General features: G+C 57.3%; 10 protein-coding genes across 10 annotated transcripts; 4 read left to right on the top strand and 6 right to left on the bottom strand.

Moving 5' to 3' along the window:
* Positions 1 to 4687: 4687 nt before the first annotated feature.
* On the bottom strand, positions 4688 to 5951 carry DCS_01498 (uncharacterized protein; the record flags this gene model as incomplete). Its single annotated transcript, XM_040798830.1, has 2 exons — positions 4688 to 5596; positions 5709 to 5951. 2 exons carry the CDS (start codon positions 5949 to 5951, stop codon positions 4688 to 4690), a joined length of 1152 nt encoding a protein of 383 aa, XP_040659713.1.
* Positions 5952 to 7255: 1304 nt separating this feature from the next.
* Positions 7256 to 8156, bottom strand: DCS_01497 (uncharacterized protein; the record flags this gene model as incomplete). The annotated part of the gene is made up of 2 exons (XM_040798829.1): positions 7256 to 8080; positions 8136 to 8156. 2 exons carry the CDS (start codon positions 8154 to 8156, stop codon positions 7256 to 7258), a joined length of 846 nt encoding a protein of 281 aa, XP_040659712.1.
* Positions 8157 to 8879: 723 nt separating this feature from the next.
* On the top strand, positions 8880 to 9626 carry DCS_01496 (putative ribosomal protein YmL8; the record flags this gene model as incomplete). Its single annotated transcript, XM_040798828.1, has 2 exons — positions 8880 to 9095; positions 9162 to 9626. The coding sequence occupies 2 exons, from the start codon at positions 8880 to 8882 to the stop codon at positions 9624 to 9626; spliced, it is 681 nt and encodes a 226-aa protein (XP_040659711.1).
* A 159-nt stretch (positions 9627 to 9785) lies between these two features.
* Positions 9786 to 12061, bottom strand: DCS_01495 (DUF1253 domain-containing protein; the record flags this gene model as incomplete). Its single annotated transcript, XM_040798827.1, has 3 exons — positions 9786 to 11088; positions 11150 to 11854; positions 11913 to 12061. 3 exons carry the CDS (start codon positions 12059 to 12061, stop codon positions 9786 to 9788), a joined length of 2157 nt encoding a protein of 718 aa, XP_040659710.1.
* A 179-nt stretch (positions 12062 to 12240) lies between these two features.
* Positions 12241 to 13717, top strand: DCS_01494 (eukaryotic translation initiation factor 3 subunit F; the record flags this gene model as incomplete). The annotated part of the gene is made up of 2 exons (XM_040798826.1): positions 12241 to 12612; positions 12683 to 13717. The coding sequence occupies 2 exons, from the start codon at positions 12241 to 12243 to the stop codon at positions 13715 to 13717; spliced, it is 1407 nt and encodes a 468-aa protein (XP_040659709.1).
* A 395-nt stretch (positions 13718 to 14112) lies between these two features.
* On the bottom strand, positions 14113 to 16759 carry DCS_01493 (R3H domain-containing protein; the record flags this gene model as incomplete). The annotated part of the gene is made up of 6 exons (XM_040798825.1): positions 14113 to 14784; positions 14854 to 15194; positions 15251 to 15333; positions 15388 to 15723; positions 15786 to 16615; positions 16709 to 16759. The coding sequence occupies 6 exons, from the start codon at positions 16757 to 16759 to the stop codon at positions 14113 to 14115; spliced, it is 2313 nt and encodes a 770-aa protein (XP_040659708.1).
* Positions 16760 to 18375: 1616 nt separating this feature from the next.
* On the top strand, positions 18376 to 19380 carry DCS_01492 (uncharacterized protein; the record flags this gene model as incomplete). Its single annotated transcript, XM_040798824.1, has 3 exons — positions 18376 to 18488; positions 18572 to 18643; positions 18702 to 19380. 3 exons carry the CDS (start codon positions 18376 to 18378, stop codon positions 19378 to 19380), a joined length of 864 nt encoding a protein of 287 aa, XP_040659707.1.
* A 129-nt stretch (positions 19381 to 19509) lies between these two features.
* Positions 19510 to 20130, bottom strand: DCS_01491 (mRNA splicing factor, Cwf18; the record flags this gene model as incomplete). Its single annotated transcript, XM_040798823.1, has 1 exon — positions 19510 to 20130. The coding sequence occupies one exon, from the start codon at positions 20128 to 20130 to the stop codon at positions 19510 to 19512; it is 621 nt and encodes a 206-aa protein (XP_040659706.1).
* A 601-nt stretch (positions 20131 to 20731) lies between these two features.
* DCS_01490 (pentatricopeptide repeat protein) lies at positions 20732 to 23221 on the top strand (the record flags this gene model as incomplete). The annotated part of the gene is made up of 1 exon (XM_040798822.1): positions 20732 to 23221. One exon carries the CDS (start codon positions 20732 to 20734, stop codon positions 23219 to 23221), a length of 2490 nt encoding a protein of 829 aa, XP_040659705.1.
* A 1020-nt stretch (positions 23222 to 24241) lies between these two features.
* DCS_01489 (uncharacterized protein) lies at positions 24242 to 26350 on the bottom strand (the record flags this gene model as incomplete). The annotated part of the gene is made up of 1 exon (XM_040798821.1): positions 24242 to 26350. One exon carries the CDS (start codon positions 26348 to 26350, stop codon positions 24242 to 24244), a length of 2109 nt encoding a protein of 702 aa, XP_040659704.1.
* Between the last annotated feature and the right edge of the window lie 454 nt (positions 26351 to 26804).

Raw genomic sequence — 26804 nt, 5'->3', positions numbered from 1 at the left:
CTTGAGATGAGAAACGACGACGATCAGGGGCGCGCAGGCACATGCCGGCATTACACTCCGTTGTGGCACATCCCTTGTTTCGTACATTGTGGGTACCAAACGCCCATCTTCGTCCTTGTCGCCTCGCTCCGCAAGGTGGGCAAAAAGACGCAGCAGCGCAAGAAAAGCTGCCGTGGAAGAAGCGGCAAGCGCTCCGTAGTGCGGCGTGGCGTCGCAATGGGGGCTGTACTATCTTTGTTCTAGGCGGCTCACGAACCGGTCTGTGTGCCAGCACCCTGTTATAGTACGCAGCGTGAATGGGGTGCATGCTGCACAGGCTCGATTGCCATGCATGCACAGGACGTCTCGCAGGTAGCAAGTTGCTTCAACCCGCAGACCGAAAACGCATGCGCTTTTCTGCCCGTACTGAGTAAGCAGTACTTTCTACCACTTCAAGTAATACTGCAGGCAGGTCAATGCACCGTTCCAGAAGTACTGTGCAGCTGGCAGGTTGTGAGTGATGTACGGCCACTAGGTGCGTGCTCCGACAGTCGTAGATGAGTCTGCCAGTATTGGCACGGAGAACGGAGTAATAGTAACATTGCTAGTACAACTACTCCGTACGGAGTGCTGTATTACTCCGTAGTCGAGTTCTATTTGAGTACTACAAGCACATGCATGTTGTCCAATGCCAAAGTACCCTCAAGTACTCCGTACACCTACTTACTGTAGACTTGCACTGCTTTGCTGCAAGTACGAGGAGTCGTTCTGGTCAAGGTAGTACTTATGCAAGTACAGTACCTTTACCTAGTACCTACTGTGTACAACCAGTACTCTTTGCTGGACGAGCTTTTGCGCTGGAGGTATGGAGTATTTCTGCAAGGACTGCAGTGCTCCGTAAGTGCTCCGTACGGAGTATTGCTACCTAGTACGTATCCCGTACTTAAGTACCTAGTACCTAGTACACATAAGGAGCCAAGGTATTACTATTAATCAACTTACAGCGAGTGGGACGGCATTTCATCGCCCGAGTGCCATTAGGAGAATGTCGCGCCATAGCGCTGGTGACGGGGTTACAGGAATAAGTCGGACCCCCCCAAGATGGGCACCCCCCAAGATGGGCACCCCTTACGACGATAAGGCGGCAGACTTTAAAGCCGAAAAAAGCAGCATTTTCAGTACTGCAATATTAAAATAAAATATCTAGAGTATCTATTTAAGCTGCCATTCAAAGCAAAGGCTCTCAAATTCGTAACTAGACGTTAAGGCGGCTATTGGGGCCGGATCTAGCACCCGTTGTAGTCTTGCTCGAGTCTTAACGATCTATTCAATCTATGCAAAGCGCTCGTTGGGATCTTGGGCTACTTTTTGCTTCTTTAGAGGCTTAAGTCGATAGATTTAATATTCCAATTAAGCGATTTTAGCCTAGGCCTCTGCAAGGGTAGTGTTTTGGGCATCAAGGCCCCGGCCAATCTTCCAAAACAGCCGCCTAGCAGCCCGATCAACTTGGCCGGGCGCGTATACCTTTGCAATAAGGACTTTAACGTCGTACGATCTATAGGGTGTTCGGAATGGATCGGATTCCTCCTTAAGCTGCCTTTTTAGGGCCTTGGCTTCTGGAACGGCTAGGGGGTCGGTCTGTAATAGAAGGCGGCTTATTAGAGGCTTTACTATATTAACGGGCCACAACCCAGATCCCTTCCAGCCTCCCTTAATATTCCGTTCCGTAAGACCTTCCGTACGGGCCTTGTAATAGCATTGCAAAAAGGTAGCCTTACCGATTGGCGTTGTATCGTTACTACCAGCTAAAAATGCAATAGCTTTAATAGCCCGGCGGTAGGCAGCCTTAATAGGTAAAAAACACAATACGTCGAGAGGCTAGAGGACGTATAAGGCGTATACCGGTAGGAATAGTAGGAAGATACTATTATCGAAGCATTCGTATATAAAATCATCTATTGTATGGCTTCCGTACCCATTAACAATAAGTAGCTGTTTATTCGTTTTTAATGCCTTCGTCCCAGGGATAAAGACCTCTTTTAGCCACTTTAACGCAATTGTATCGCTAGTCCAGCCCTTATCGGTTGCTGCAAAGCGCTATTAATCCAAATAGGCCAATTTCTCCGGAAACCATTGGTGTTGAAGGTCTTTACCCTTAAAAAGGACTAGCGGCATTAGGGCCTGGCCCGTTGCAGAGACGCACTCTACAATTGTAGTCCAATAACGCGATCCAAGCCGTTTTTTTAGCTGTATCTTCTTCTCTAAGCTCCCTAGTACAAGACCGTTACTGCCAAGGCCTTCTAGGATCCCTGTTTCGTCTATATTCCATCGGTATTAGGGTAAGATAGCCTGCAGTACCGGCAGCCTTAGTAAATTGAACTAGGACTAGATCCGAGGGATAGTAGCGCTATTTAAACGGGCGCATTTAATAGACTTACCTCGTACGGTACTAACTTCTAGGTTACGACGCAAAAAGCCGGCAATCCAGTTCTTACCGAGAGGTTTAAGGTCTCCTCCAGCAACAAGGATCCGGGCGGCAAAGACCTTTAGTTAATAATATAACGGCGGTAGCCCCAACGCGCCTTAGGCAAGGACCCAATTGCGTAGGTGCTTTTCTTAATTATTTAAGAGCCTCTGCAATATCTCTTTTGCATCTTTTATTGGAAGGCGGCCGCGTAATCGATGTTAGAGCGTAGCGCGCGGAATTCCATACTGTCGGGCAGCCTGGATTTGCAATAGCCCGTTTCGAATAGCGTAGAGAGCTAACTGGACCGTTTCTTCGGAATAGGTAGGTAGCCTAGCCATTGAGAAAGCCGTATATAGCTTTTTTAATTGATTGTAGTTAAAATGCACGAGAAAACGCGGTTGTAATATCGTAGGTTGATGTGGATGAAGGTGCTAAATGGGGTGCCCATCTTGGGGGGTGCCCATCTTGGGGGGGTCCGACTTACTGATCGGATGGTTCGGTACGCGACCGTGTCCACTTTCCCCAGCAAGGTACTTAAGCAGGTATTATTGGACACTTAATATCTACTCGTGTATCACAACAGTGACGGATGGTTTGAATCGTGTGGGTGGGCCATCCAGCGCATCTCGTGCCGCCCGGAGCAGCAGAATACTATTCCGACGTTGGAAACCCTGAGGTAATACGCACTTCACTTTGTCTGTCCCGGACCGTGCCCTGCAAATGATGGCCATTTTTAGTACGCACGCCTTGAAGTCATCCAGCACAGTGCATGTTACGCATTGTGTGCCAGTACGAGCCCAGGTCGCTTGAACTGAATGACCTGGAGCGCAGGGGAAGGGGGTTGATATGAGACGACCGCGAGAAGGTGGCACCGCAGTCATGGATCAACATCCCCTCTGTCCAACCGAACAGAATGGCCGTGGTCGTGCCTTTCGCTTCCAGCAGCTGGAGTTGAATGGAGGAGCATCGACATCGACATTTTTGCCATCCATCCTCCTCCGTACTCATCGGTGCCTGCTCCTGCTCCTGAGCCAGTATGAGCATGCTGAAACGGTGGTGAGCCTGCCTCATCCGTCATCTGCCGCAACGGGCGCCAGCGTCGCTGATCGCTGGTGGAGGGCTCGTGAGATTTAACGTCTGGGAATTCTAAAGCAGCAGTCGTTTTCCGTCCTCGCCTTGCCGAGCTAGAACCTTGCCAATGTGGCAAGTCCCGAGTATGGATACGGAATATTCTGTTAGACCCCCCCCCAAATCATCTGGAACACTTGTGCCCTTGCCGACGCCGATCAATCGGGACACGGGGCGATGGAGGAGGTATCGTCTACATCGTTTCTCTTGCTCCATTCTCCGTACGGCGTGCTCGATTGCCATTGAGGTGACATCCACTGGACTGGTCGTCGGGAATGGATGGGCCCCTTAGGTCCCAGGGGTCACGGTCCAACGTCTAGCATCGAGATTGGAGCTGTTGGCTTTCACCATGGCGCATGGGTCTCCGCTGCTGCCTGTTCGACTTGGTTGTCGAGTCATTGCCGCCGCCTTGGAAAGCCGTCATCGTAGCTGTCGGGTCAGGGCCTGAGAGACGATTTATAAAATGCACGAGTACCAACCAGCATAGAGCATCCGAACGGCCATCAACCGTGCCTTAAGAGGGGTCGGAAGCCGCCAAGTGCCTTTTCTGTATCCCGGTCCTCCCTCCGCCTAGAAGCACAGCGTCGCAGGTTCAAGCCGGAGGGCCGCAGAGGGAGGTGTTCCTTTCCATTCGAGGCAATTTTTTGGGCGACGCACCAATGCTTGTATTAAAAAAAATATGGCTTGGTTGATGTAGAATCCCGCTATATGACCAATTGGATCTTTCCACCCTCCCAGCTGTTCCGGGCAATGATCGCACCTCGAGGCTCCGTCGAGAATGTTGTTCGCCCCAACCCGCGACCTCGACGTTAGCCTTCAAATGATATGTACATGTACTCTCCGATGCAGCCAAATCGGATCAGGCCGAAGAGCAAGTGGCCAAGATGGGCAGCGAAAGAAGACGAATGGTCGCATCTCCCGGTCCCAATCACAATTCGTTCCTCATGCCGTTGTTCGCTCACGAGCCAAAACGGACCCCCTTTTGCCGTAATTTTGCAACGCCCCAAACGCTCAAACGCCGTTCAACACATGCAACCCTCGTCGTGTCGTCGGTGCGGCCAATGTCGTACCGTACAGCACCGCCGCCAGCGACGCCCTGAAATGTCGTCGGGATCAATGCTCCAGCCAGTCCAGGAATTGAGGCGTAAAGTAGCTGACGACAATCGTCGCGCCGGCGCGTAGGATTCCCTCCGTCGACTCAAAGGCCATGGCCTTGAGATCAAAGACGCCGGCCTTGGCGCCGGCGTGGATCATGGCGTACTCGCCGCTGACCTGGTAGGCGGCCACGGGCAGGTCCTTGCCGAGGTCCTTGGCGTCGCTGATGATGTCAAGGTATTGGCTCGCCGGCTTGACCATGATGATGTCGGCCCCCTCGTTGATGTCACGGGTGATGGCTCGCCGGGCGAGGCCGCGACCGCCGGGCGGCAGCTGGTAGCACTTGCGGTCGCCAAAGGCCGGCGCCGAGCCGGCGGCGTCCCGAAAGGGTCCGTACAGGCATCCCGAGAACTTGGCCGAGTAGGACATGAGCACCGTCTTGTGGGCGATGCCCTCCTCGATCAGCTTGAGCTTGATGGCCCGGATGCGTCCGTCGTTCATGTCCGAGGGCGCCACGCAGTGGGCGCCCGCCTTGGCGTACGAGATGGCCACGTCGGAGATGCGATCGACCGACAGCTGGTTGTTCAGGCTGCCGTCATCGCGCAGGATGCCGCAGTGTCCGTGCGACGTGTACTCGCACAGGCAGACGTCGGTGCAGATGAAGAGCTGGGGGAAGCGCCGGCGGATCAAGCGGATCGCTTGGATGACGGGGCCCTCGGGGTCGTCGGCGGCGCTGCCGAGCGCGTCCTTGGAGCCGGCCTTGAGAGGCACGCCGAACAGCATGACGGAACGCAGACCCTTGTGAACGAGAGGCTCGAGGAAGGGCACGAGCTTGCTGACGGAGAGCTGGTGCTGGCCGGGTAGCGAGGGCACGAGGATCATGTCGTTGTCGCCGTCGGTGACGAAGAGGGGATAGATGAGCATGGACTGCGAGAGAGAGGGGGGGCAGATCAGCATCGAGATGACAAGGGCCGAGGAAGAAGAGGAGCGGGAAATGGATGGGTAGCACGTCACGGTGACGGCTGCTCGGCGCGCGTACCTTGGTCAGCTGGCGCTCGGCCTGCCATGATCGTGCGAGCGGGTGAAAGTAGCCGCCGTGGAGTTGGCTGGAAATGTCGCCCGAGATGCTGACGCTGGTGGCAGCTGTGCTGGTGTAGGACATGGCCCGGGAAATGTGCGAAGCACGGTCGTCGACGGTCGAGACGGACGGCGGAGGCCCCGGCCTACGGGGACCGCCAACTTCGCGCATGGTCAAGTCTTGGACGAGGCTGGAGAAGGACATTGCGCCGCGGCCGATTCGAGTGCGGTGGAGGGGGATGCGGATGAGGACGATGCCGAGTGGGTGTCAAGCGACGCTCGGTAGAGATGCGGCGACTCGCGCAACTCGGCTTCGGGAGAACAGGCAAACCGTCGCACGCGGAGCGGCGCAGGAGGAGGGCGAGGGCGAGGAGGAGGAGGAGGAGGAGGAGGAGGAGGAAGAGGAGGAGGAGGAAGGGAGGGGAGGAGAGGATCAAAGGCTGGGACTTGCCCGAGGATTCGTCGGCGATGAGGCAAGTGAGGGGTACAGGCTGTGTGGCTGCGTCGACGGTATTGTGTGTGCGTCGTATACGTGCGTCGTGTGGGTGTGCTGGAGAGTGTGAGACATACGAGGGCGAGTATGGTTGAAACTGGATGGACGATGGATGGTGTGAGACGTTTATTTTTCCGCTTTCCTCAACCGATGCCTCGGGTTGCGACACCGAACAACGGGCAAGCCATGCTGGAGGGGCAGCTGCAGCCAATCGGGGGACGGCATTTGCTAATGTCGTCGCCTCCACCGAGCCTCCGCCGAGCGCCATTGTATGGCGCAATGGCTTCCATCGGCTGCTTGTGATGGATAGCACGATCACCGAATAGGTACTGTGCACCTACTGGACATGTACCTGCACCTAGGCACTGTATAATGCACAAAGCAAAAGAATACTTGCCGGATTCGTACTCTGTACTTGTACGGATTAATGAGTATTATCTGCATGCATTTTCTAATCCCTGAATTATCCGTCGGGCCGCAAGTAAGTACTTTAAAGTGCAGTACTTTGTACGTCCATATCAGCATCAAGTACAGTAGGTATGGAGTATTGCAACTAATTACAGTAATACTCCGTACATATTGCCGCAATGAATGGAGTACCCAACGTTACTTAAAGGTGCGGGACCCTGTACTTGTGTTCCCCGTCCATATCTCATATCTGCTTGGCATCGCCATCATTTGCCTGCTGTAAGTACAAAAGGCAACTGTACTTCGCCAAAAGTGGACCGGTGCTGCAATCAAGGAGATCAATCAATACATCCTACCCAATGTTCCTCGTTCAATAGTGCTCGATCGCTCTATTCTAGTTCGTTGCCCTCGACGCTCCCATTCTTGAACTCAACAACGGACGACGAATCACGGCAGTCTATGTGCACATACCGTCTCTGGGTTTCCGACTCGATTCTCTACCTGCCGTAGGCGTTAGTGTCTTTGTATAGGGTCCAATGCACACTTGTGCCGCCTCCGTCCGCACCGCCGCACCACCGCACCACCGCCCTCACGCGGCATCCGTTCCTTCACAGCCCTCTGAGCACAGTGTTGTCCCGCTGGTCCATTGGCGTGTACCGCTCCTTCAGCACCTCGGCCACCGAGCGGTTCGCCTTTGCTTCTTGCTTCTCGTACCGCTGCTGCAATGCCTTCTCGACTGGAGACGCAGCATTCTCCTTCGTTGCCGATGTCGTCTTGACTTCAGCAACGCCTGTGGCGATGCCTACAGCAGTCTTGACCTTGCCCACCATGTCTCGTCCCTTTTCGAGTGTCGATGAGATGATGCCCTGCGTCTCGACTGCCTTCTCCTTCACCTCGGTCGACACGTTGGAGATCTGGCTTTTGCCGCTGAGTCGTGCCTCGAGCGCCTTGTCCTCGAGCGTAGACCTGAATCCTTCGGCCCTCTCTTTTGCTCCTTCCAAGGCACCCTTCGCCGCCGTCGCAACGGTTCTGCCGGTATCCTTGCCGGCACCTTCTGTCCTTCTCGCCACCCGCTCGAGCTTTGCATCAGCCTTTCCGGAATCCTCCGCCGACTCTCCAAATGCCGCCGCCCACAGCCCCGAAATGCGCGCTTCCATACCTTCACGGACCTCATCCCAGTCGGTGCCTTGCACCCACCGGACGGCGTTGCCGACCTCCTCGTTCCATCGGTCCTTGGCCACCTCGATCGTCGCCGTCCGTTGCGCGGCAGCAATTTCGGAGCGTGTAGGTGGCAGCGGTTGAGGGATCGGGTCGACGAGATTCTGCAGCACGAGCGCCTGGGCACGGATGGATCTGCTCTGCTGCTCGCGGTTGCGCTGGTGCGCGAGGACGGAGAGGTAGGCGAGTGAGAGCGTCAGCGTGACGCCGCCGGTCTGCAGCGACGGTTAGAGAGGCCAACTGGCAGTGTGAGCAGGTGGGTTGGCGTACGAAGCCTGTGGCGAAACCCATGACGGCGGTCGTGATGGACGACGTAGCCTGTCTGCTTGCGGGAGTCGCCTGTTGCTCGACTGCCGTGAATGCAATGTACCGGACGAATGTGAACGTTTCGTAGGCCTATACGCAGCTTCTCATGGTGTGTTCCTGCCCGGAAGCTCGCCAGCGGCAGGGCGTTGTTTCAATCGCAGTTCGCTGTCGTGCGTACGTTGGTGAGGAATTGACGTTTGAATGAACAGTAATTCAGCTGGTCGCAGTAGAATAGGTATGTAGTAAGTAAGTACTCGTCTAGCGCTCTGATTAGAAGTGGTACTTACGAATAGCAGGTTAGCGCTGTACCTTGTAAGGCAAGTGACGTTTGCGTTGTACCTGTAATATCTATCTACAAGTAAGTACCTTCCAGTGCGGCAATAGAGCAAGTACAGTATTAATAACTACAACTACTGTAACACTCGACAACTACACTGACAACTACAGTAAGTACTTAAAATACTGTAAGCCAGTCAAGCGGCTCCGCCAAAAAAAACCAACCAAAAACCAATCCCGCCAGTCTCCGAGCTGCGCGATCGACAGCCAACCCTTTTTCTAAGCAGCAACTTCTCGATAAAGTCCCTACCAGCAGTGCTTGATTCTTGCCTGCCAGCTCCGAAACAACCCCCCCCCCCCCCTGTGCACCTATTCACACACACACACACACACACACGCACACACAAACACACACCCAACACCGCCTACAAAATGGCTGGCGGTGCCGTCAAGTACCGCCATCTGAGCCGCAACTCGTCTGCGCGCCAGGCTCTGCTGCGCGGCCTCGTCACCCAGCTGGTCCAGTATGAGCACATCCAGACGACGTACGCGAAAGCCAAGGAGGCCCAGCGCATGGCCGACAAGCTCATCACTCTCGCCAAGAGGAACAATGAACCCTGCAGACGGTCTGCCCAAGGCATTCTCTACGTACGTCCTCCCACCCCCTGCCCTCGGCCTGAGGTCGGCACGACTGACAACTCACGCCGTCCGTAGACGCCGCACGTCCTCCTCCCCAAGCTCTTCGGCGAGCTGCGGAATCGGTACCTTGCCCGTGAGGGAGGCTACACTCGCGTCGTCCGCACCGAACCCAAAAATACGTACGATCAGGGCGAGAGTGCCATCCTCGAATTCGTCGACGGCCCCAAGGACTCGCGCTTCATGATGACGGCCAAAACCCTGGCCAGAGACCGCCTCCTCGGTCGCCAGTCCACCCCCGTGACGAACCAGAACGTAAAGAAGGTGACCCAGTTTCGGGGTCAGGAGGACCTCGAGGCCATGGTCCAGCGCTTCATGGCCATGCAGACGAGCCTGGACGGCGCGCCCTCCGAGGAAGTCAACGATGGCGAGGCCACTTACATGGCCCGGATGGAGAGCCTGGCGGCCGAGGGCATGGCGGCCGAAATAGTGCCCCCCTCCGCAAAAAAGACGGCCGACGGGCCTCGGCAACGGACGAGGTGACGAGGGGCGAGCGCGACAAACAACCTACGTGGCAGCCAAGGTCCCCATGCGCAATGATGCAGACATGTACATATATCCATCTATATCATCTTCATGAGACGTCTACCCCAGCCAAACGAGTTCAATTCCTGCGCTCGTGCTACTTCCCGCCCGCTGCTCTCATAGAAAGTCAAACGTATCCCCCCTGTCCTGTATCATCTTCCCCACTCGCTTCGATCCGGCGATGCGCTCCAGCTTCATAACGTCATACTTGGAGAACAGCGCCCTCACGGCGCCCTGCCCCGGCTCAATGACCAGGTCCTGCTCGCTCTTGCCCAGGTATCCGCCCGCAATCTCTTGGTAGAATAGACCGTTGTCTGGGAGGCCGTAGAAGATGACCCTCTGGACGCCGCTGAGCTGGTACCGCCGGAAGTGATGCGCTCGCTCCGTGTACAGCAGCACGCGGTGCCGGCCGTTGAGGAAATGCGATCGCGCCCGAGACGCCTGTGGCACGTCGGTGTACTCGGATATGGCGCCGAACGTAATGCTGCTCATGGTCGGGGAATTTGCAAAGTAGTTTCGGACCCGAACAAAGTCGAGGTACGAGGGTACGAAGAGGAGGGTGCCGGTCGGGTCCTTGGCCCGCTTGACAAGCGTCGGCACAATGGCCGAGACAAAGTACTCGAACCTCGCGTCCGGTTCGTCCTCGAGCGATTCGGATTGAACCCGCGAGAACGTCTGCTTGGCTTTGATTCCGAGCTGGTGGATAACGCCTGCATACTCTGGCTGTAGCCGAACCTTGCCGGCCCAGTTGTGGCAGTAGAGCCTCTGCAGTTCCGACAACTCGGGTGTGTTGAAGCCAGATAGCATGATGGTTTGTCTAAAGTACTTGGCCCAATCTTCCAGGTACCAGTTGCGGACACGACTGAAGTCGCAGCCGTGCGCTTCCTTGGGCTGCAGGTTGAGGTGCTCGAAGATGTACTCTACGTGCTCCCAATTTTGCATCAGCAGCGCATCGGCCTGGTCGACGATGACCATCTCAATGGAGCTGAGAAAATCGTAGTCAATGCTCTTCTTGTCTTCCTCGGATCCAATTGCCATCCGCAGACCCAGGGGACTGGCAAGTAGTATATCCGAACCGTAGAAAGGAGCAAAGTACTTGATGGTCTTGCGCGTGAATTTTATGCCAATCCGAAACATGTCGTCGTCGTTGCCCTCGAAGAGTTCTCGAAAGTCGGCCGGCCGATTCGTACCAAAATTTGGTTCTTTCTCGATGTACGATTCGTCGAATCTCTTGCGGTTCTCGTGCTGATCAATCTCGCACAAGTCTCGAATGACATTCACGATTCGAGCGCATGAGTTCCTGGTGGGAAGCAGGAAGAGCACCTTGGGTCGAGTGAATCCTTGATCCCGGAACTCAAGCTCTGTGTTCTCGCCATCCTTGGAGAGCTTGTAACTGTTCTTGACGACCCTATCCCGTGTCCTTTGTGCTGTTAGTGCGACGTTTCGGCGATTCTGAGCACAGCCGTTGGCGGGGCGCTTACTTGAAAATGTGGTTCAGCGCATGGAGACAGGCCGACTGCCGAAGGCCCTCCGCGTTGTTGACAGTTCGGTTGCAGTAAAGCACATCTCGGTAGTCGAACATGAGAGGCATGAGAGTCCGCTGCGTGTCGTCAAGTGTTGCCATCGTCTTGCCGGCAGTCCTCGTGAGCTTCTGCTTGAGCTTAAAGTCACTTAGGCTCGAGGCCGGCTTGGGTGCCTCCAATTTGCACTCGGTCCCTGCGTCCATCATCGTCGCCCGAGCTGTCTGTATGAGGGCCCTCTTTGTCGTCCATTGACCATCTTTGGCCGCTTTGACTGATTTCGCAACCGCCGGTTCATCCGCATGAGCAAAGTGGACGTCGAAGGGATCCGTCGATTCGTTCTCGTCATCTGAGTCTGAATTATTGTCGTGTATTTGCTCCGCATCAACTTCCTCCTCCTCCACTTCTTCCTCGACTTGGTCCACGTCTTCTGCTTCATTCCTTCCGTCCTCGCTGTCGTCTCGGCCCGCTTCTCTCGCAGGGGATTCTCCATGCGCCAGCTTTCTCCTTTTCGCTGTAGGACCACTGGAATCGTTCAGGCTTTGCAGGAGAGCCATGTAAGGACGAGCGGCTGGCTTCTCGTCCTCGTCGTCCTCCGAGTCGATCTCGTTCGAATCGGAATCCGGCACGTCCTCTTCATCTTCGTCGGACTCGGAGTTTTCAGATCTTGAATAGAAACAAAATAAGCACGAGGATGAAAATTTATAGTGTCATATTCACATACTCGTCTTTATCCGCAAGTCGATCTCCGTCAAAGCGTCTCGTAGGGCCAAATCGACTTGAACCCCGTCCACGTCCTCGACCTCGTCCACCTCTCCCACCTCTACCGCGCGAAGCACGCCCCCGAAAATTGCCACTCCCTCGTGGTCCCATGGCAGCCGAAGAGGGGGGCAATGCAAAAACGGCAATGGGTGCAATCAGACGTTGGACAAGAGGTCAGTTGCAGACCCAAAAAAAAAGTTGCAAGAATTCCCGAATTAATACTCCGTACTTACGAAGTACAGTACGGAGGAATAAGTACTGTAGGTACCTCCCTCACTCCGTCGTTGACTATGGAGCTACGTCCCGCCACAATTGGTGGGGCATCAAAGGACCGCGCCACATGCCTTATCGATGCTTATCTAAGTGCGCACAACCCCAGCGGAGCCGCCAAACCTGCAAATCACAAAATCGGGAGAAATTTGGCGACATCGCGAAGCCAGCGCCCAGAACCAAGCGGCGCCGCCCTCGTTTTTCTCCCCCCCACACCCACCCGCCGCACCTCGCCGCTCACTCAACCTCACGTCGCTCCCGTCGACTACGAATTCTTGCCCAGCATGGCTGCCGCTACCGAGCGTTTTATACATCTCGCGCGCCCGCTGGCTCACGGCAACGTTGGCGTCCAGACCAACATTGCCCCGCTCAGCGTCAATATCCAGCCTCAGGTACGGTACCCCTCTTCCGTTACCCAAGCTCAACGTGCCATATCGGCCACGGTTCGGGGCCAACCCCCAGGTCAGCCATGCTAACATGCCCCTTTCCTCCTTTGTAAAGGCCGTCCTCTCCATCCTCGACCACGCCGTGCGACGGGACGTCCGCGAGAATGCCCAATCCACTCGAGTTATCGGCGCGCTAGTCGGCACCAGATCCGAAGATGGCACCGAAGTCGAAGTCCGCTCCTGCTTCGCCATCCCCCATACCGAAGAGGAGGACCAGGTCGAGGTCGATGTCGAATACCAGAAGACGATGCTCGCCCTGACCCTGAAAGCCTCCCCGCGCGATTCGCTGCTCGGCTGGTACACGACGTCGCACGAGCTCAACAGCTTCAGCGCCCTGATCCAAAACTTCTTTGCCAGCCCGGAGACCGGCACTTTCCCCCATCCGGCCATCCACCTGACCATCTCGACCGACCCCGGCGAGGATATTGAAACGAGATGCTACATCAGTGCCCCGGTGGCCGTCAACGCTGAGAGGGCGGCCGAGAGCTGCCTGTTCATCCAGGTCCCCCACAAGATGCTGTACGGAGACGCGGAGCGGAGTGCTCTGGACGCCGTGGCGAGTGCACAAGACTCCGAATCACGAACCGCGCCTCTGGTATCAGATATCGAAGGCCTCGGCCGGTCCATCCAACAGACCCTGAACCTCCTCGATCGGGTCAGCGAGTGGGTCAGCGGTGTTTTGGATGAGGAGGAGGAGCCCAACAACGCTCTGGGACAGTATCTGATGAGTACCCTGTCTCTGGCACCCAAAGTCGACGAAGACCAGATCGAGCGCGACTTCAACAATCACATACAGGATGTCCTCATGGTCAGCTACCTGGCAAACACCATTCGCACTCAGATCGATCTCTCTCAGCGATTGGCTGTGGCCAACTTGACTGGCGGCGAGAAGGACGGCGAGGGCAAGACGGAGGGCGACAAGGGCGGCCACCAGCGCGGAGGCATCAAGCGTGGCGGTCGTGGCGGTGGCAGGGGAGGCGGTCAGCAGAGGGAACCGCGGGAGCCGCGGGAGCCTCGGGAGCCTCGAGAGCCTCGGGAGCCTACGGAGTAGAATGCGGCACTAACCTGGGTTTGTTGTCAGTCGCGGGGGAGGAGAGGAGCACCGAATGGAAAGCTCAGCCGGTACACTCTCTGCATGTATTACGAGACGTGGGCATGGGCATCGTGTTCAAACACGCAAATCATCATGGCGTTGTTGGCAAGCAGGAACTGAGTCGGCTCCTGAGAAATTTTAGAAACGAAATTCGATCGTCATGCAGTTTTCATTTGACAGATGTTGCCGCTGCGCTGAATGTATCTTGCCTGAAAGTAGGGCGGGGGAGGGGGTGGGGGGGCGATAGCCTGCGAGGGGGAAACACCAATCATTCATCCTATCCATCATAAACGCCAAGATGCTTGTATGCTCCGATACGCCGAACGCAGTCCTTCACACCTCGTCGTTGGCCATTATATTCCGGGTGCCGGTTTCTGCGGCAACGTCGCCGGATTGCCATAAGTCGGCAGATGGCCATACATCGGGCTTGGTCCCAAAGGAGCAACCAGGCGGCCTGGCACATGGGCTGGCGGGTTCTGAATGTTCAGTGGGGATGGCATGCCTTGCATTAGCGGCGCATGCTGAGGCATATGAGGGCCGTGGTACGAGGGGATCGAGTTGCTGGATCCCTGCCTCGCCATGCCGTAGCCTCCAGCGAAAGGCGAGGGCGCACCCTGCTGGTACCCGACGCAGGCAAGGTGAGGCGAGCCGATCAGAGGGCTGCTGTGATGAGATCCAGGGGCCGTGAAAGGCGGCTGGGGAGCCGGAACGGGATGCATGCAATTTCCGCCAGGAACAAACGACTGCGTCTTGGGGTTGAACGCGTGGTTCCTGTTGTAGCTTCCGGGAATGGGATGCTGGCTCTTAGGATCTTGCGGGTTCACATTCGCCGGAAGCTGTCCGAAAGCATACGGAATGCCAGCCTGGGCCTGTGACGACGGCGGAGGACCCCTGTTCTGATACGCGGGGGGGGCAAAACCAGTCTGCCAGCCTTGGGGTGCAACTGTTGGGGGAGCCGGGGAGCCGTAGACCGTCAGCGGGCTGCCATCTGGTTGACGCCTCTGCTGAGGAGCATGAGGAGGGTGCTGCCGGTGCACGTTAGCGTGGTGGATTGGGCAACATGCTGGGCGTCACACATGCTGGGCGTCACCTACTGGAGGCACTGCGTAGCCGGAGTAGGCCGGGTTGGGTCCCGGCACGGGCATCCCAGGACAGGCGCCAGGCTGTTGACCATAGACAGCCGTGACCTGCCCAGGATGCGCCGGCGGCGGTTGGGCGGCGTACTGGCCAGGAGCGGGCGGCATGAACTGGCCCTGGTACTGGGGAACCCAGGTCTGCTGTTGCGGGCCCCAGTATGGCGTGTACTGATTCCTCGAGTCAAAGCTGTCCGAGTCGTCGCGACGTTGCTTGCCGGTCTTGCCACGCTTAGTGACGTTTGCCTTGTTCGTGGCGGACATGGAACTCGTGCGAGACACGCCGGCTTCGGCTTCGTTTTCTGAAACAGAGTTTAGCCTCGGGCAGGCAAGGACGGCCGGGCAGATGCCGTAATACCTTGGACACTGTTGGTCTCGGAATTTCCAAAGATGCGCTCGCGAGCCAGCTTATACATTTCCTCTCGTTCCTCTCTCGACATCCTACAGACAGTCAGCCGATCGGATCAGGCGGAAGGTCCGCACAACTGGACGTACTTTTCTTTTGCCAAGGGTTGCTTGTCCTTGCCGTCACTTCCATCTTCCGACGTAGGCTTCGAAGGTCCCGTGCTGCAGGGACCACTCTCACCATCTCGTCCTCGGCGCATGATCTTCTTGGGAAGAACAACGGGGGGCGGGGTGCTGCTGGCCGAAACATTGGGCTGGGGCGCCATCGTGGCCAGAGATGGCGGAACGCGGCAAAAGGGTGTTCTAAATATTCGCACAGATCCAATATGAGGCTCGTAAGAGTGCGTCATGTGATAATAGTCGGCCAGCTTGTGCGTGAGCATCCTACAGAACGAATTTGACGGAGGTAGATCCATGTACGGCTCCCTGCTGACGGTCAGCGCACGGTGAGAAAGGGGAAGGGGGGAGGGCAGTTTGGGCAGTCGTACTTGGAGTCCTGCACAAAGTCAATGACATCCTTCTCCAGCCGCAAGAGATAGTATCTATCCTTAGGGCTCGCCAGGGCATCGAGCAGCTTCTCGTCCGGGGCCTGGCGGTATATGACGTTCAGTGCATCCGACGACCCTTCCACGCCGAGCGGCATGGCTGGGTTCAGCGGCGGCGGTTGCTCCGACGAGGAGCTCTGAGGTGTCAAGATTCCGGGCCCGAGAGGCCCTGGAGGGGGTTGGACAAGACGTCGCTCCGGAATGTCACCGAGCTGGATGCCGCGCGCTCTGGCGGCAATATCCGAGCTCATGCGTGAGCCGGCAATGAAAGAGCCCCGTATCGAAAAGGAATCGTCGTCTTCGGCGGCGGCCTTGACGCTAGCGCTGTCATCGGGGCGGAGAGATTCCTTCTCATCCATGGCAAAGGTTGTCCCGGAGGTGATGCTCTTGCCGTCCAAACTTGGGGGTTTCGTGCCCAGTTCCGAGCTCGAGTCGAACCTTTGCGATTCGTCGGAGGCGCTCTCCCTGCTGACCCGGGTTTGCTGGCGGTCCAGCACGGCGCCAGTGCCATCGATCACCAGGCTAGGAACTTTGGAGCCAATCTTGAGATTGCGAATCGGCACGGCGACGCTGTCGACGACGACGATGCCGGCGCCAGGAGAAGCCCGATCTCCAGGCTTCGGCGGCGACATGGCGCGCGAGCGGACAGCGGCAGCGGATGCACCGCTTACGATGACGGGCACATCCGAGGCAGGCGCGGACATTCGGTTTCCGGTTTGACCGCCCACAAGTAGGGACCTCGGCGGTGCCTGTTTGGAGATGGAGGCGGCCACCTACGGGGTGTTTCCGAAGCGTCAGTTCTACGAAAAAAAAAGCGGGAGGGAGCTGGCGAATGCGGCGGCGCGCGGGGGTGGGTGGATGCATACCTTGGCAAAGGAGGGCCTGGGAAGGTCTGAGGAAGCCTGCGCACTCGCCATGACGTCGCAACCAGGCAGGGTTCGATATCCAATCAAGGAGCAACAACGGAGTGAACTACCGAGGTAATACGACAGACGGCGATGACGATGGGTTGATCGTCGCCGGTGAAGTCGGGGGTAATGGGCGAAACCAAGGCGACGAAGGAGAAGAGACAGTACGGAAATTCGAATCAAGAAGCAGAATCAATCGAAGCAGGCCGGCAGGTAAAGAACAGAGCACCGATAATCATCGTCGTAGCGTGAAGGGCATCTTTTCGAATTAGGGGAGAAGAAGTAGCGGTTCGATGAATCAGACTGGTCGAGTCGGACGGATTGGCGCTTCTAGGCTTCAGGCTTCGCGTCCAGGCAGGCAGTCGCGAGACGAGCGATGCGTAGATCCGCCCCGTCGGAACGAGGAAACGGTTTCGGCGGCAGACGGATGGGATGCAACAACGGCAGGCGATGATGGTGTCGCGGCCGAGGGTCGGGTCGAGGGGAGGTTGCACCGAGAGGGGGCTTCGCGAACTGTTGCGGCTCTTTTTTCACAGCCTCGATTGTTATGCAGGCGACCGACGACTAGGAGAAGGCCACAGACAGAATCCAGAACAGGGAATTCCGAGAATGCGGTGACAAGTCGTAACTCGGAGTGCCGGCAAATGAGGATGAAATCCAAGGCGCGATTCAGGCCGATGCCATGATATGGAAATCGACGGAGGGACTTGAGGTCAATGATGGGAAAAGGTTGGAAAAGGACCTAGCGTCGACCGACGCCATCCCTCAGCCACCCACACAGCCAACGCTTCGGCAGTCACGAGAAAATGTGCGTTTGTGTGACGCTTATGTAACACATGCGGTGCTACGCGTTGATGTCAACGAGTGGGAAAGACGGAACACGGTTGGAGCTGGCACAAGATGCATGATGATATTTTGGCTTCGGCAAAAAGAAGCATTTACCTCCTCTACTGAACTGAAATGGTGTCGCAAGGTAGGCCTGGATGCGGTCCTGGCAACGACCAGAAACGTACAAGGATTTCGTGCATCGTCGAGGCGGCGATTGCCATCAGTTGGTCGATGGTTCTGAAGAGAGTCACGTGACTCGGATGGCATATCCCGCCGAGGAGTTCCATGTAATGCAGTAAGCACTGTAAGAACAGTAAAAGTACTAGGTAAACTAAGTCTGATTGCCTGGTAGGTGGCATGGAGTCCTGGTCCTACTGCACTGTACTTTCAGTACTTACTGCACTGTATTTAGCTGGGAGAGTGTAGTCCAACCAACTCCCAAGCCGCCAACTCGCACTAGTGCCAAGTACTTGGTAAGGTACCTAGTAGTTAAGTACTGTACTTACATCAGCCAAGGTCCGCTACGCGTACTTACTGAAAAAGTACGATGCTCCGTAGGAAACATAAGTACAGTAATATAGTAAGTACAGTACAGTACTTTGTACGGAGTACTCCGTACAAGTTACACCTATTACTTTCTGTAGCGCTCAATCTCCATGCAGAACCTCGACACACGTTTGTTTCATTTCGTCATACTTACCTCCATGTAGGACCTACACTCACATTTCCCTATTGCGAACACCCTGTTTTCGAATTTTCTGCACACTTCCGCGACCCATCTCATACCAGTTGCCGCCATGTTTGGCCCTCGCGGCCGAGGAGGGCCCCCACGGTCCACTCCAGCCAATGTTCAGTGCCAAAAGTGCCTGAAACGAGATATGCATCACTCCCTCCTTGATGTCGGAACAATGTAGCTAACAAGCCAGCACGTCACTACTCATACGAGTGCAAGTCATCGACTCAGGAAAGACCGTACGTTGCGCGTCCTTCTAGATCTCAGCAGTTGCGCAACCCCAAGCTCGTGCCGAAACTGGCCAACACCAGCCTGGAACCAGTCGAGGCAAAGTACGTGATCCCGCCGCCCCCCACCTCCAACCGACAGCCCTGACCCTTTTTCCCACAGGAAGGGCGTCGCAGATGAAGAACTCGCCAAGAGGGAAGCGGAGCGGGCCAAGCAGCGGGGCCAAGATCAAGACGAGGGCGAGGATGAGGTTCCGAGAGCGACATCGAAGCGGCCACGGTCCCTTTCCGCAAACTCCATCTCAACAATCTCAACCGACAATTCTGGGGACCGAATGCGAAATCGAAATCGCAGCAGGTCTGCGGAGCCACGCAAGCGCAAGCGCAGTCCAGGGTCTCCGAACGCCGAGGGCGGCCGCCGAGGCAACGGCAGCCGCAGCAGCCATAGCCGGAGCCCATCTCCACCGCAAAGGCGCGGTCGTGCGAGGTCGCGAGACAGCCATTCCCCCGTGCCCGAGCGTACTGAACGACTGTATCGGTCCCGCGACCACCGTGTGCGAAATCGAGATGCCCCGCCGGAGCTGAAAGGAAATTCTGCCATGACGAGAGATGGCCGAGAGCCGCCTGCGCGCCGGCCATACTACTCAAGATCGCCGGAGCGGGGATCGCGGCGACAGGAAAGAAAGGAAAATCGGCTTGCTCCGGCGGCTGGCGAGGACCGGGAACGGCACGGTGGCCGTTCTGGTGTGATGCAAGCAGATCAACGATCGAGGGAACGCAGCCTGAGCCCCTTCAGCAAGCGGCTGGCCTTGACCCGAGAGTTGAAAGGCGACGCGAGGTAACTGGGTATCAATTTTCCTTGGGCAGACGGCCCGCAATGGCGGTTCCGAGAAGAAGAAAAAATCCAAACATGATGCTGCTCATCACACCAAGTGCAGAACAATTCCCCTCCCCGTCCGCCCAAGACTGTTTCATTCCTCCTGTGCCCTTTCACGCTCCTCCTCCTCCCTTTCCTCTTTCTCCCGGACTCTGAGGCCTTCGACGAGAGCGAGGCCGTCGAGGCCGACAGCGTCTCCTTCCACGGCATCGCTCCGCGCCGCTCCGCCCTTCTGCACTGCTTCCTGGGCGCTTGCTATCCGTTGCCGAACCAATTTTGCGATTGCGTTATCGGTCCGTACGTTGAGAATCTCCATCTTCGTTTCCAGATTTCGCTTCAGGTCCCAGTTTGGCTTCTTCGGTTGTAGTTTGAATAAATCGATACCCTTTTCGTTTTGCGCCTCTTCGTCGGCCAGTCTCTGGGTCTCGGCTTCAACCTCGGCCGCTTGCTCCTCCAACGTTGGATTTTCCAGGCCCTCGTTGGGCATGTGCTCAAAGCCTAGCTTGGGCCCCTTGGTCTCGAAGTCATAGTTGCGGCCCGAGAGGTGCTGCCGCGCAATGTCGACTCCTTCAGCCGCTGGCTGCGACGGTCTGTTCTCTGCTTCGGGCGTTGCGGTTTCGCCATTTGGTTGTTTTCTTTTCAGGCCGCGTAGCGCCGCCAGACGGGCTTTTCGGTCCTCTGTGGCAGCGCTCAGGTTATTGAGCGAAGATGACATGACGGGTAGCCTTTGTCCGTTTGGTGCCCGGGGAAGAAGGTTGCAACTGAGGAATCGTCGACTGTTGGTCGTCGTCGAGGGTGGCGGGCCGAAAATGGGGTTGGCTCCGTTCAACTTGGCGCATCGGTGTGGCTAAACCTATCAAGGTGGGAGAGAAGTGTATCCAGGTACCTACCTGGATGTACAGTAAGTACGGAGTACAGAGTGATACTAAGTACTCCGTACTCCGTACTGACAGGTGCATTACTTAGTACTTAGTAGTGAACATTGCCCTGTACTGTACTCCGTACACTGACTATTAAGTATGTCTATACAGTACTTAAGTAAGTACGTACAGTACTGACTTCACAGTACAACTAAGTACACTGCACAGTAATACCAAGTACTCCGTACGGAGTAGGGTACTGCGATAATATTGATGCTCCGTACCTGTGCATGGCACTGTTATCGCTGTATCCACACTTTCTTGGTAGAATTCTTTACCCGTCTGCTTCAACGCCAAACCGTCATCTCATAGCAAAGCACCAACCTGGATATTTATTTTCAGCCAACTACACACCATGACGGGCGCTTCCCGCTGCCTGGCTCCAATGCCTTTATGATGCCAGCATCTCAACTCTGCCGCTCGAGCCTCCGAGGATCATATTTTGCTGGACGAAGCCTGCTCTTGACCTTGTCCTTGTCCAGGACCCGACCGTCACCATCGTCGTCACACCTGCGCCGTTTCTCGGAGTGCTTATCCGGCCTGCGTGGTCTGGCAATTCCATTCGGTGACCATGAAACTACATCGGCATGGCACCTGAATGGTGATGCGAACTCGCTTGGCTCCCGATTCGTCACATCCGAACCACCTCGAAAGGAACCGTCTCTTCGCTCCCACACCCACACAGCCAAGTCGGGGACCGATTCAAGGCTCCAGAGGCGCCAGAAAACCGACGACAGAAAACATGGCGGTCGGCGGCTGAAGCAAGTCTCGCGGTTCCTCAGACCCAACACGCGGAAAGTTCCGCCTGCCTTGACGGATTTCAAAGGCTTCAAGTCGACGTATCAACCCTACCGGGGGCAGTTGACGCCAGAGTGTTGGAAGCGGATGCAGGAGGAGAGAGCGATATATCAGCAATGGGGCTACATCCGCCATCAATATCCAAAATCCGACTTGGGTCCGGTGAGGCGGGCCTTCAAGCGGTGGAAAAAGATGCTGCACCACGTTCTGAATCCCCAGCAACCATCCTCGTGGCCTTGGCGCGAGGACGGGAGGTGGCTATTCGAGCTTGATACTTCTGCAGCCATGCGCAAGGCCTGGGAGTTGACTTTGCCGCCGACGAGACAGCAGCAATGGCCGACGGTCATGCTCTCGACGATGCATCTCGCTCCGGACAAGATCGGACTCGTTCTCGACGCCACGCTGGATCCTCTTCCGCCAGGTTATGCCATCCACGACGTTTTGCTGTTCGTCGCCAAACGCCTAGACCTAGGGCGCGTCAAGTCCACGACGGAACGAACGGCGTTGGCCGAACAAACCCTCTGTCTTGCGGCACGGGTTGTCGAGGATAGCCCGGTCAGACATGTACCGTTTGCGCAGAGGACTTTCGGACTTTTGGCAAATAAGCTGCCGGCTCACCAGGCCGGCGAACTGTACATGATCTTGAAGCGAGCTGGTATCAAGCTGCACCCCAATACCCTCATTCAGTTCGCGAGGAGATTGGCCGACGACGTGGCCCACAAACACACGGCCTTTCAGATCATCAAGGACCTGGCGGATGGCGGCATGGATCTCAACGACATAAGGGCCGCCAGCGTCATCACCTCGCTGCTCCACCACAAAATCGGTCACGACGGCCTTTCGTCGCAGCGGAGGCAACCATTCTCGCCAAAGGACGGGCTCCAACACTTGGTTGAAAGGGGCTTTTGGCCAAACGTCATCACCGCCACCGCCCTGCTCGACTCTCTCTGCCAGCAGGGCGAAGTGGAGGAAGCCATCCGGCTCGCTCTCCTCTTTTCCGAAGCTGGCGTCCAGCTCGACGCCAAGGCATGGGCGACGGTGTACAGAGGGGCCAGGGGCAGCCTCAAGGTCGACAACGTCGTCAAGGCCCTCGACGTGGCGCGTGCTGCCGAGGCGCCGTATGTGGATGTCTTGAACAACGCGCTGCACAGCATTTTATTTTTCGCCGAGATGGAGTCTCGCGAGAAGAGGCTTCGCGTGCCACGACCGCTGCCGATATTTGCACCCATGCTACGCAATTACGCCAAAAAGTTTGAGCTCGAGCCCCTGCAATGGTGGATGCCCGACGCCTTGCCTTTGTTGTTGTCGCAGCAGCCACCGGGCGAGCCCGTCGCGCCGCTCGAGGGAGCCCAACAACGGGAATGGGAGTTTCAACACTCCATCTTACCCGTCGTGGACGCATTCTTCTCCGCCGGTGAAGGTCCACGGCTGCGGCCCAACTCGACGACAATCGCCATCATGCTGAGGGCGTACATCAAGAGCCTCGAGCAACCGTACGACCTGATGGCATATTACAACTTCTTCAAGTCGCGGCTCGAGGGGCAAGTTCAGAGTATTGCCGGGAAGGGGGTTCTCGGCAACCAGGGCAGTCTCATCCATGACACCTTCATTCTGGCCATGACGGATCATCCAGGCCTGTTCCGGTCGGCTCTCCAGATATTCGGCGACATGCTCAAGGACAACCTGAAAGCGGGCGGGCCGGAAGGGGGCGAGACGCGTGGGGAGGGTGCCGTTGCGGCCATGGAGCCCATCCACCCGGCCCCGACCGTACTCACCTTTACCATACTTTTACGCGGCCTGATGAACAGCGGCGAGAGAAACCTCGCGAAGCAGGTGGTTCAGGTGATGCGTGAGCACGGCGTCGAGCCAACCCTCGTGACGTGGAACACGCTCATCAAGGGGCACGCATCGATGCAGGACATTGGGAAAACGGTGGCGACGCTTCAAGGCATGGAGGCGGCGGGCTTCAAACCTGACATATACACCTACAAGGCGTTTGGAAAGCTTCGGAGCCAGACGAAGGCACTTGAGATGATGGAGGGCATCATCGATGCCAATAGGAAGCGAATGGATGAGGACATCATGTAGCGACTGTATTCATTCGGCCTGTGAGAAACAGGCCTGGCACTTCGACTGATACCATCACAGAGGAATACCACCACCAACAAATGGTCCCATGTCGTCCATCTGCAGTGCGGAACTAATGGTTTGGTGTTTGGGTAGTCGTCAAACGCGGCATGCATAAATGCCACATCAACCTCGCAGATGCCGCCTCCGTTCCTGTGCAAATGGCCAGTCTTGCACTCGACACTGGCCGGAGCTAGTCAACCGAAATTTCCTTTCCACACAGCTCAGCATACCCGTCAGTTCGACCCCAAACGTCGGGCAGGCGGTGATCGAGGGCGGGTGCAGTATGTCAAACGCGCACCCTTCCGCGTCTACACCGTTCGAACCGGGCCTAAAGCTGCGTGTCTACTGGCCCGGGAACGAGCGGCTGGCTCGACACCAACAAACCGGCACGGCAGATGCAGTTCATGTGCAGTGCAGACCACCCGTCCTGCCCCATCCCTTTCCTACGTGAAGCCTTTCGTATCATCACTCCAGCACGTAACGTTATGCACATGGCGGGTGCGAACGAAATCCCTCAACCCCCAAGGGTAGACGAAGATTCCTATTTAGTTTCGCTCAAGATTCATCTCCAAGTCATGAAGCGTCCCCAAAAAGGAGACGATGCAACGCTATCCCCGACCAGCTCCTCACCGGTGATACCGGAAGGGGTGGTATTGTCTCCCGCCTCTTGCAAGCCGAGTCAAAAGATACATGTTCATTGGCGCCTTCGCCGAAAGGTCATCAAGAAATACCGGCGTAGGATACACATGGCAACGTACACCTGTCGACCTGCCACGAGGATCATAACAACACGTACAGTAAGATGCAATGGGCGGCCACGTCAGCGGGTGCGCCATCCGGCAAAGGTGCACGGTGGTCATGGTCGGACATGTTCTCGCGGTCCGTCTCGCGCCACCGTGGCACATGATGGAAGAGAGCGGCGGTCGCCAAAGCTGCGACGGCCGTCGTGTTGACACGACCCGACGGATCTCATGTCATCTACGGCGCAACGCCAACGCCACGCAGGACGCGCGCGGGGTTGCCGGCGACGACGGTGAAAGGTGGCACGTCCTGGGTGGGACCGTCAGCCGGCGACGCAAAACAAAGCAAATGCGCGGAGGAGGGGGCGGAGCAAACCTTGGTGACGATGGAGCCGGCGCCGACGGTGCTCCCCTTTCCAATGATGCGGCCCGGCAGGATGATGGCGCCGCCGCCGATCCAGCAGTCCTGCTCGATGGTGATGCCTTTGCCCATCTGAGGGCCCTGCCCTCCCTGGCGCTTCTTGGGGTCGATGGGCAAGGATGCGGTGAAGATGCTGACGTTGTGGCCGATGACGCAGTTGTCGCCCACCTTGACCTCGCAAACGTCGTTGATGGTGCAGTTTCGGCCAATGGCTACGTGGTTGCCGATCGAGATGTTGTAGCCGTAGTCGCAGGTGAAGGGGGTCTCCACGGCAACGTGGCGACCGACCCGCCCAACGTTGGTCACGGGTGAAGCCTCGCTCGGCGATATCCGTACGGGATAGCGAGGCTGCAGTATCTCGAGGAACAAGCGGGCTCGCTCCTCGGGGGACACGCCGTGGGAGGGCGGGTTCGTGAGGTTGTTGAACCTCCAGCAAGCGACGGCGCACCGCTCGCGCTCCAGACAGAGCTCTTTGTCGAAGGGGTAGTAATGCCTCCCGCACAGCATCTCCTCCTTCTGCGTTCTCCTCTGCGGGAACTGCGGGTGCGACAGGGCCAGCTGGGCGGCCACCTGGGCATTCGACGCCGGTTGCTGAGGGCGGCTCGTCGGGCTGCTCGCCCGCGTCGGGTGGAGAATGTTTATCTGTGGTAGCTGATTTCCGGCCCGGGCCGTCTCGCCTTCGCTTCTGGCCATGTCGTGGAGCGACGGCACGTGGTGATAGTCTTTGGCCATCCTCTCCGCGAACGGCGGCGGCTGCGTGTTGGCGCTGACGGGTGTCGGGAAAGCGTTGGCGGGCGTGTAGGGAGCGGCCGAGATCTTCATGCCCGGGCTGGTGACGGACGCGCCGGTCAGGGTCGACGCCGTCGGCCGGTCGTCGTCGGACAGCGCCAGAGACCGGCCCTGAGGGGGGTCTATCCGGAGAGCCTGGCCGCGATAGGGCGGTAGGGGTTCCCGCTTGGCCGGTTGGGGGGCGTACGCGGCTTGCTGCGGCATGCCGTAGGCGCCGGGCGGGACGTAGCTGGGATCCTTGGACTCGAGCGGTATCGTGGCCGGCTGCTTGTCCGCCTTGTGCCAGCCAGTTCCCCCCCGTTGGACGGGGTATCCCGCACAGGCGAATCCGCCTCGGATGCAGTTGCTGCCTGGGGCATCGTCAGCGTAGAATTCAAAGGCAACGAAGGGTCGGAAAATTCGGGGCCGGCGCATGGCGTCGGGCGGCGAGGGCCTACATTCTGGTTTCTGCTCGTCGCACTTCTTCTTGCGCTTGCGGCAGGTGAGGCAGCCGGTCTTGGTTCGGTTGCTAAAGTTTCGCTTCCGCTTCTTGGGGTCGTGCTGAAGCATCAGGTCCTGCCGGTGGTCGCCCGGGAAGGGACTGTAGACGGACATGGACCTGTCCTCGCCGTCGGGGCTCGTCTGGCTGTAGTCGCTGTGATCAAGCTGGCTGCTGGCCCTTTGCAGCGTATCGTTGGCGTGATCGTCTGCTCGTCCATGGGCGGTCGAGTTCGTCGTCGAAGTCGGCCGCTTCCCCGGCACGCCGTGCTCGTCGTGTCCGCGGCGAGAAAGCCGCACGGCTTCCCCTTCTCCGCGTCCATGACCGGCATGCCGATGCTCCCTCGGTGGACTCGGACGTCCTTTGCCGGTGGGCGCTTGCTCTCGAGCGGGAGACGGGCTGTTCGCGTCATCCGAGCTTGAGCGTTTGCGCTTGTGCGAGCCGTCCACGTCGGCGTAGTTTGGCTCCGATGCCGTCCTTTCCGGCTTCTGCAGGCTCTCGGTCCGATGGCGAGAAAGTTCCGGCAGGTCTCTCGACTCCACCGTCACCTTACCCTGAGGACGTTCGTGGGGTACGGTCTTCCTTCCGGCGGGCTCAACCGGCTGGGGCGGTGCCGCCGTTCGTGGTGAGCCCCCGTTCAGGGCGGTGAAGGCGGACATGTCGAGTGCGGCAACTGGAGGATTTCGCCGTGTCGAGCTTGGGGTTCAGAGGAAAACATGCGACTCGAGTTGCTGACACCGGTCGCTGAAACGCAAATGACTGAGCAGCAGAGCGGTACCGTCAGAGCAACGGGCCGCCTCGTTCCTACCGACGGTGTGCGGTTGGGACGCGCGCAGAGAGCGTATTTCCCGTCCCAGGTTGTTCACAAGGGGGGGGGGGGGGGGTAGGGGGGCAGAGGATGGTTCGAACGAGAGCAGTGACAGGTTCGACGGCAATTCAATTCGCAAAAATCGATTCGCCAGCTATGGGGCGCTGCAAAGGTGAAGAAACGGCTGCTGTCTTGGCACCCTTCCTCTCGCTGCCACCTTGGGGAGAGGGTCCGGCCCGCAGGTGACAGCTGAACGGAACAGAGAGCTCGAGAGGCGAAGGAAGCCACGTCCAATGGGGAAGGCT

Source organism: Drechmeria coniospora, chromosome 01 (assembly GCF_001625195.1).
Source record: "Drechmeria coniospora strain ARSEF 6962 chromosome 01, whole genome shotgun sequence".
In the NCBI taxonomy this organism is placed as follows: Eukaryota; Fungi; Ascomycota; class Sordariomycetes; order Hypocreales; family Ophiocordycipitaceae; genus Drechmeria; species Drechmeria coniospora.
The sequence above is the reverse complement of the archived record's forward strand: the minus strand, read 5'-3'. Positions and strand labels throughout refer to the sequence as shown.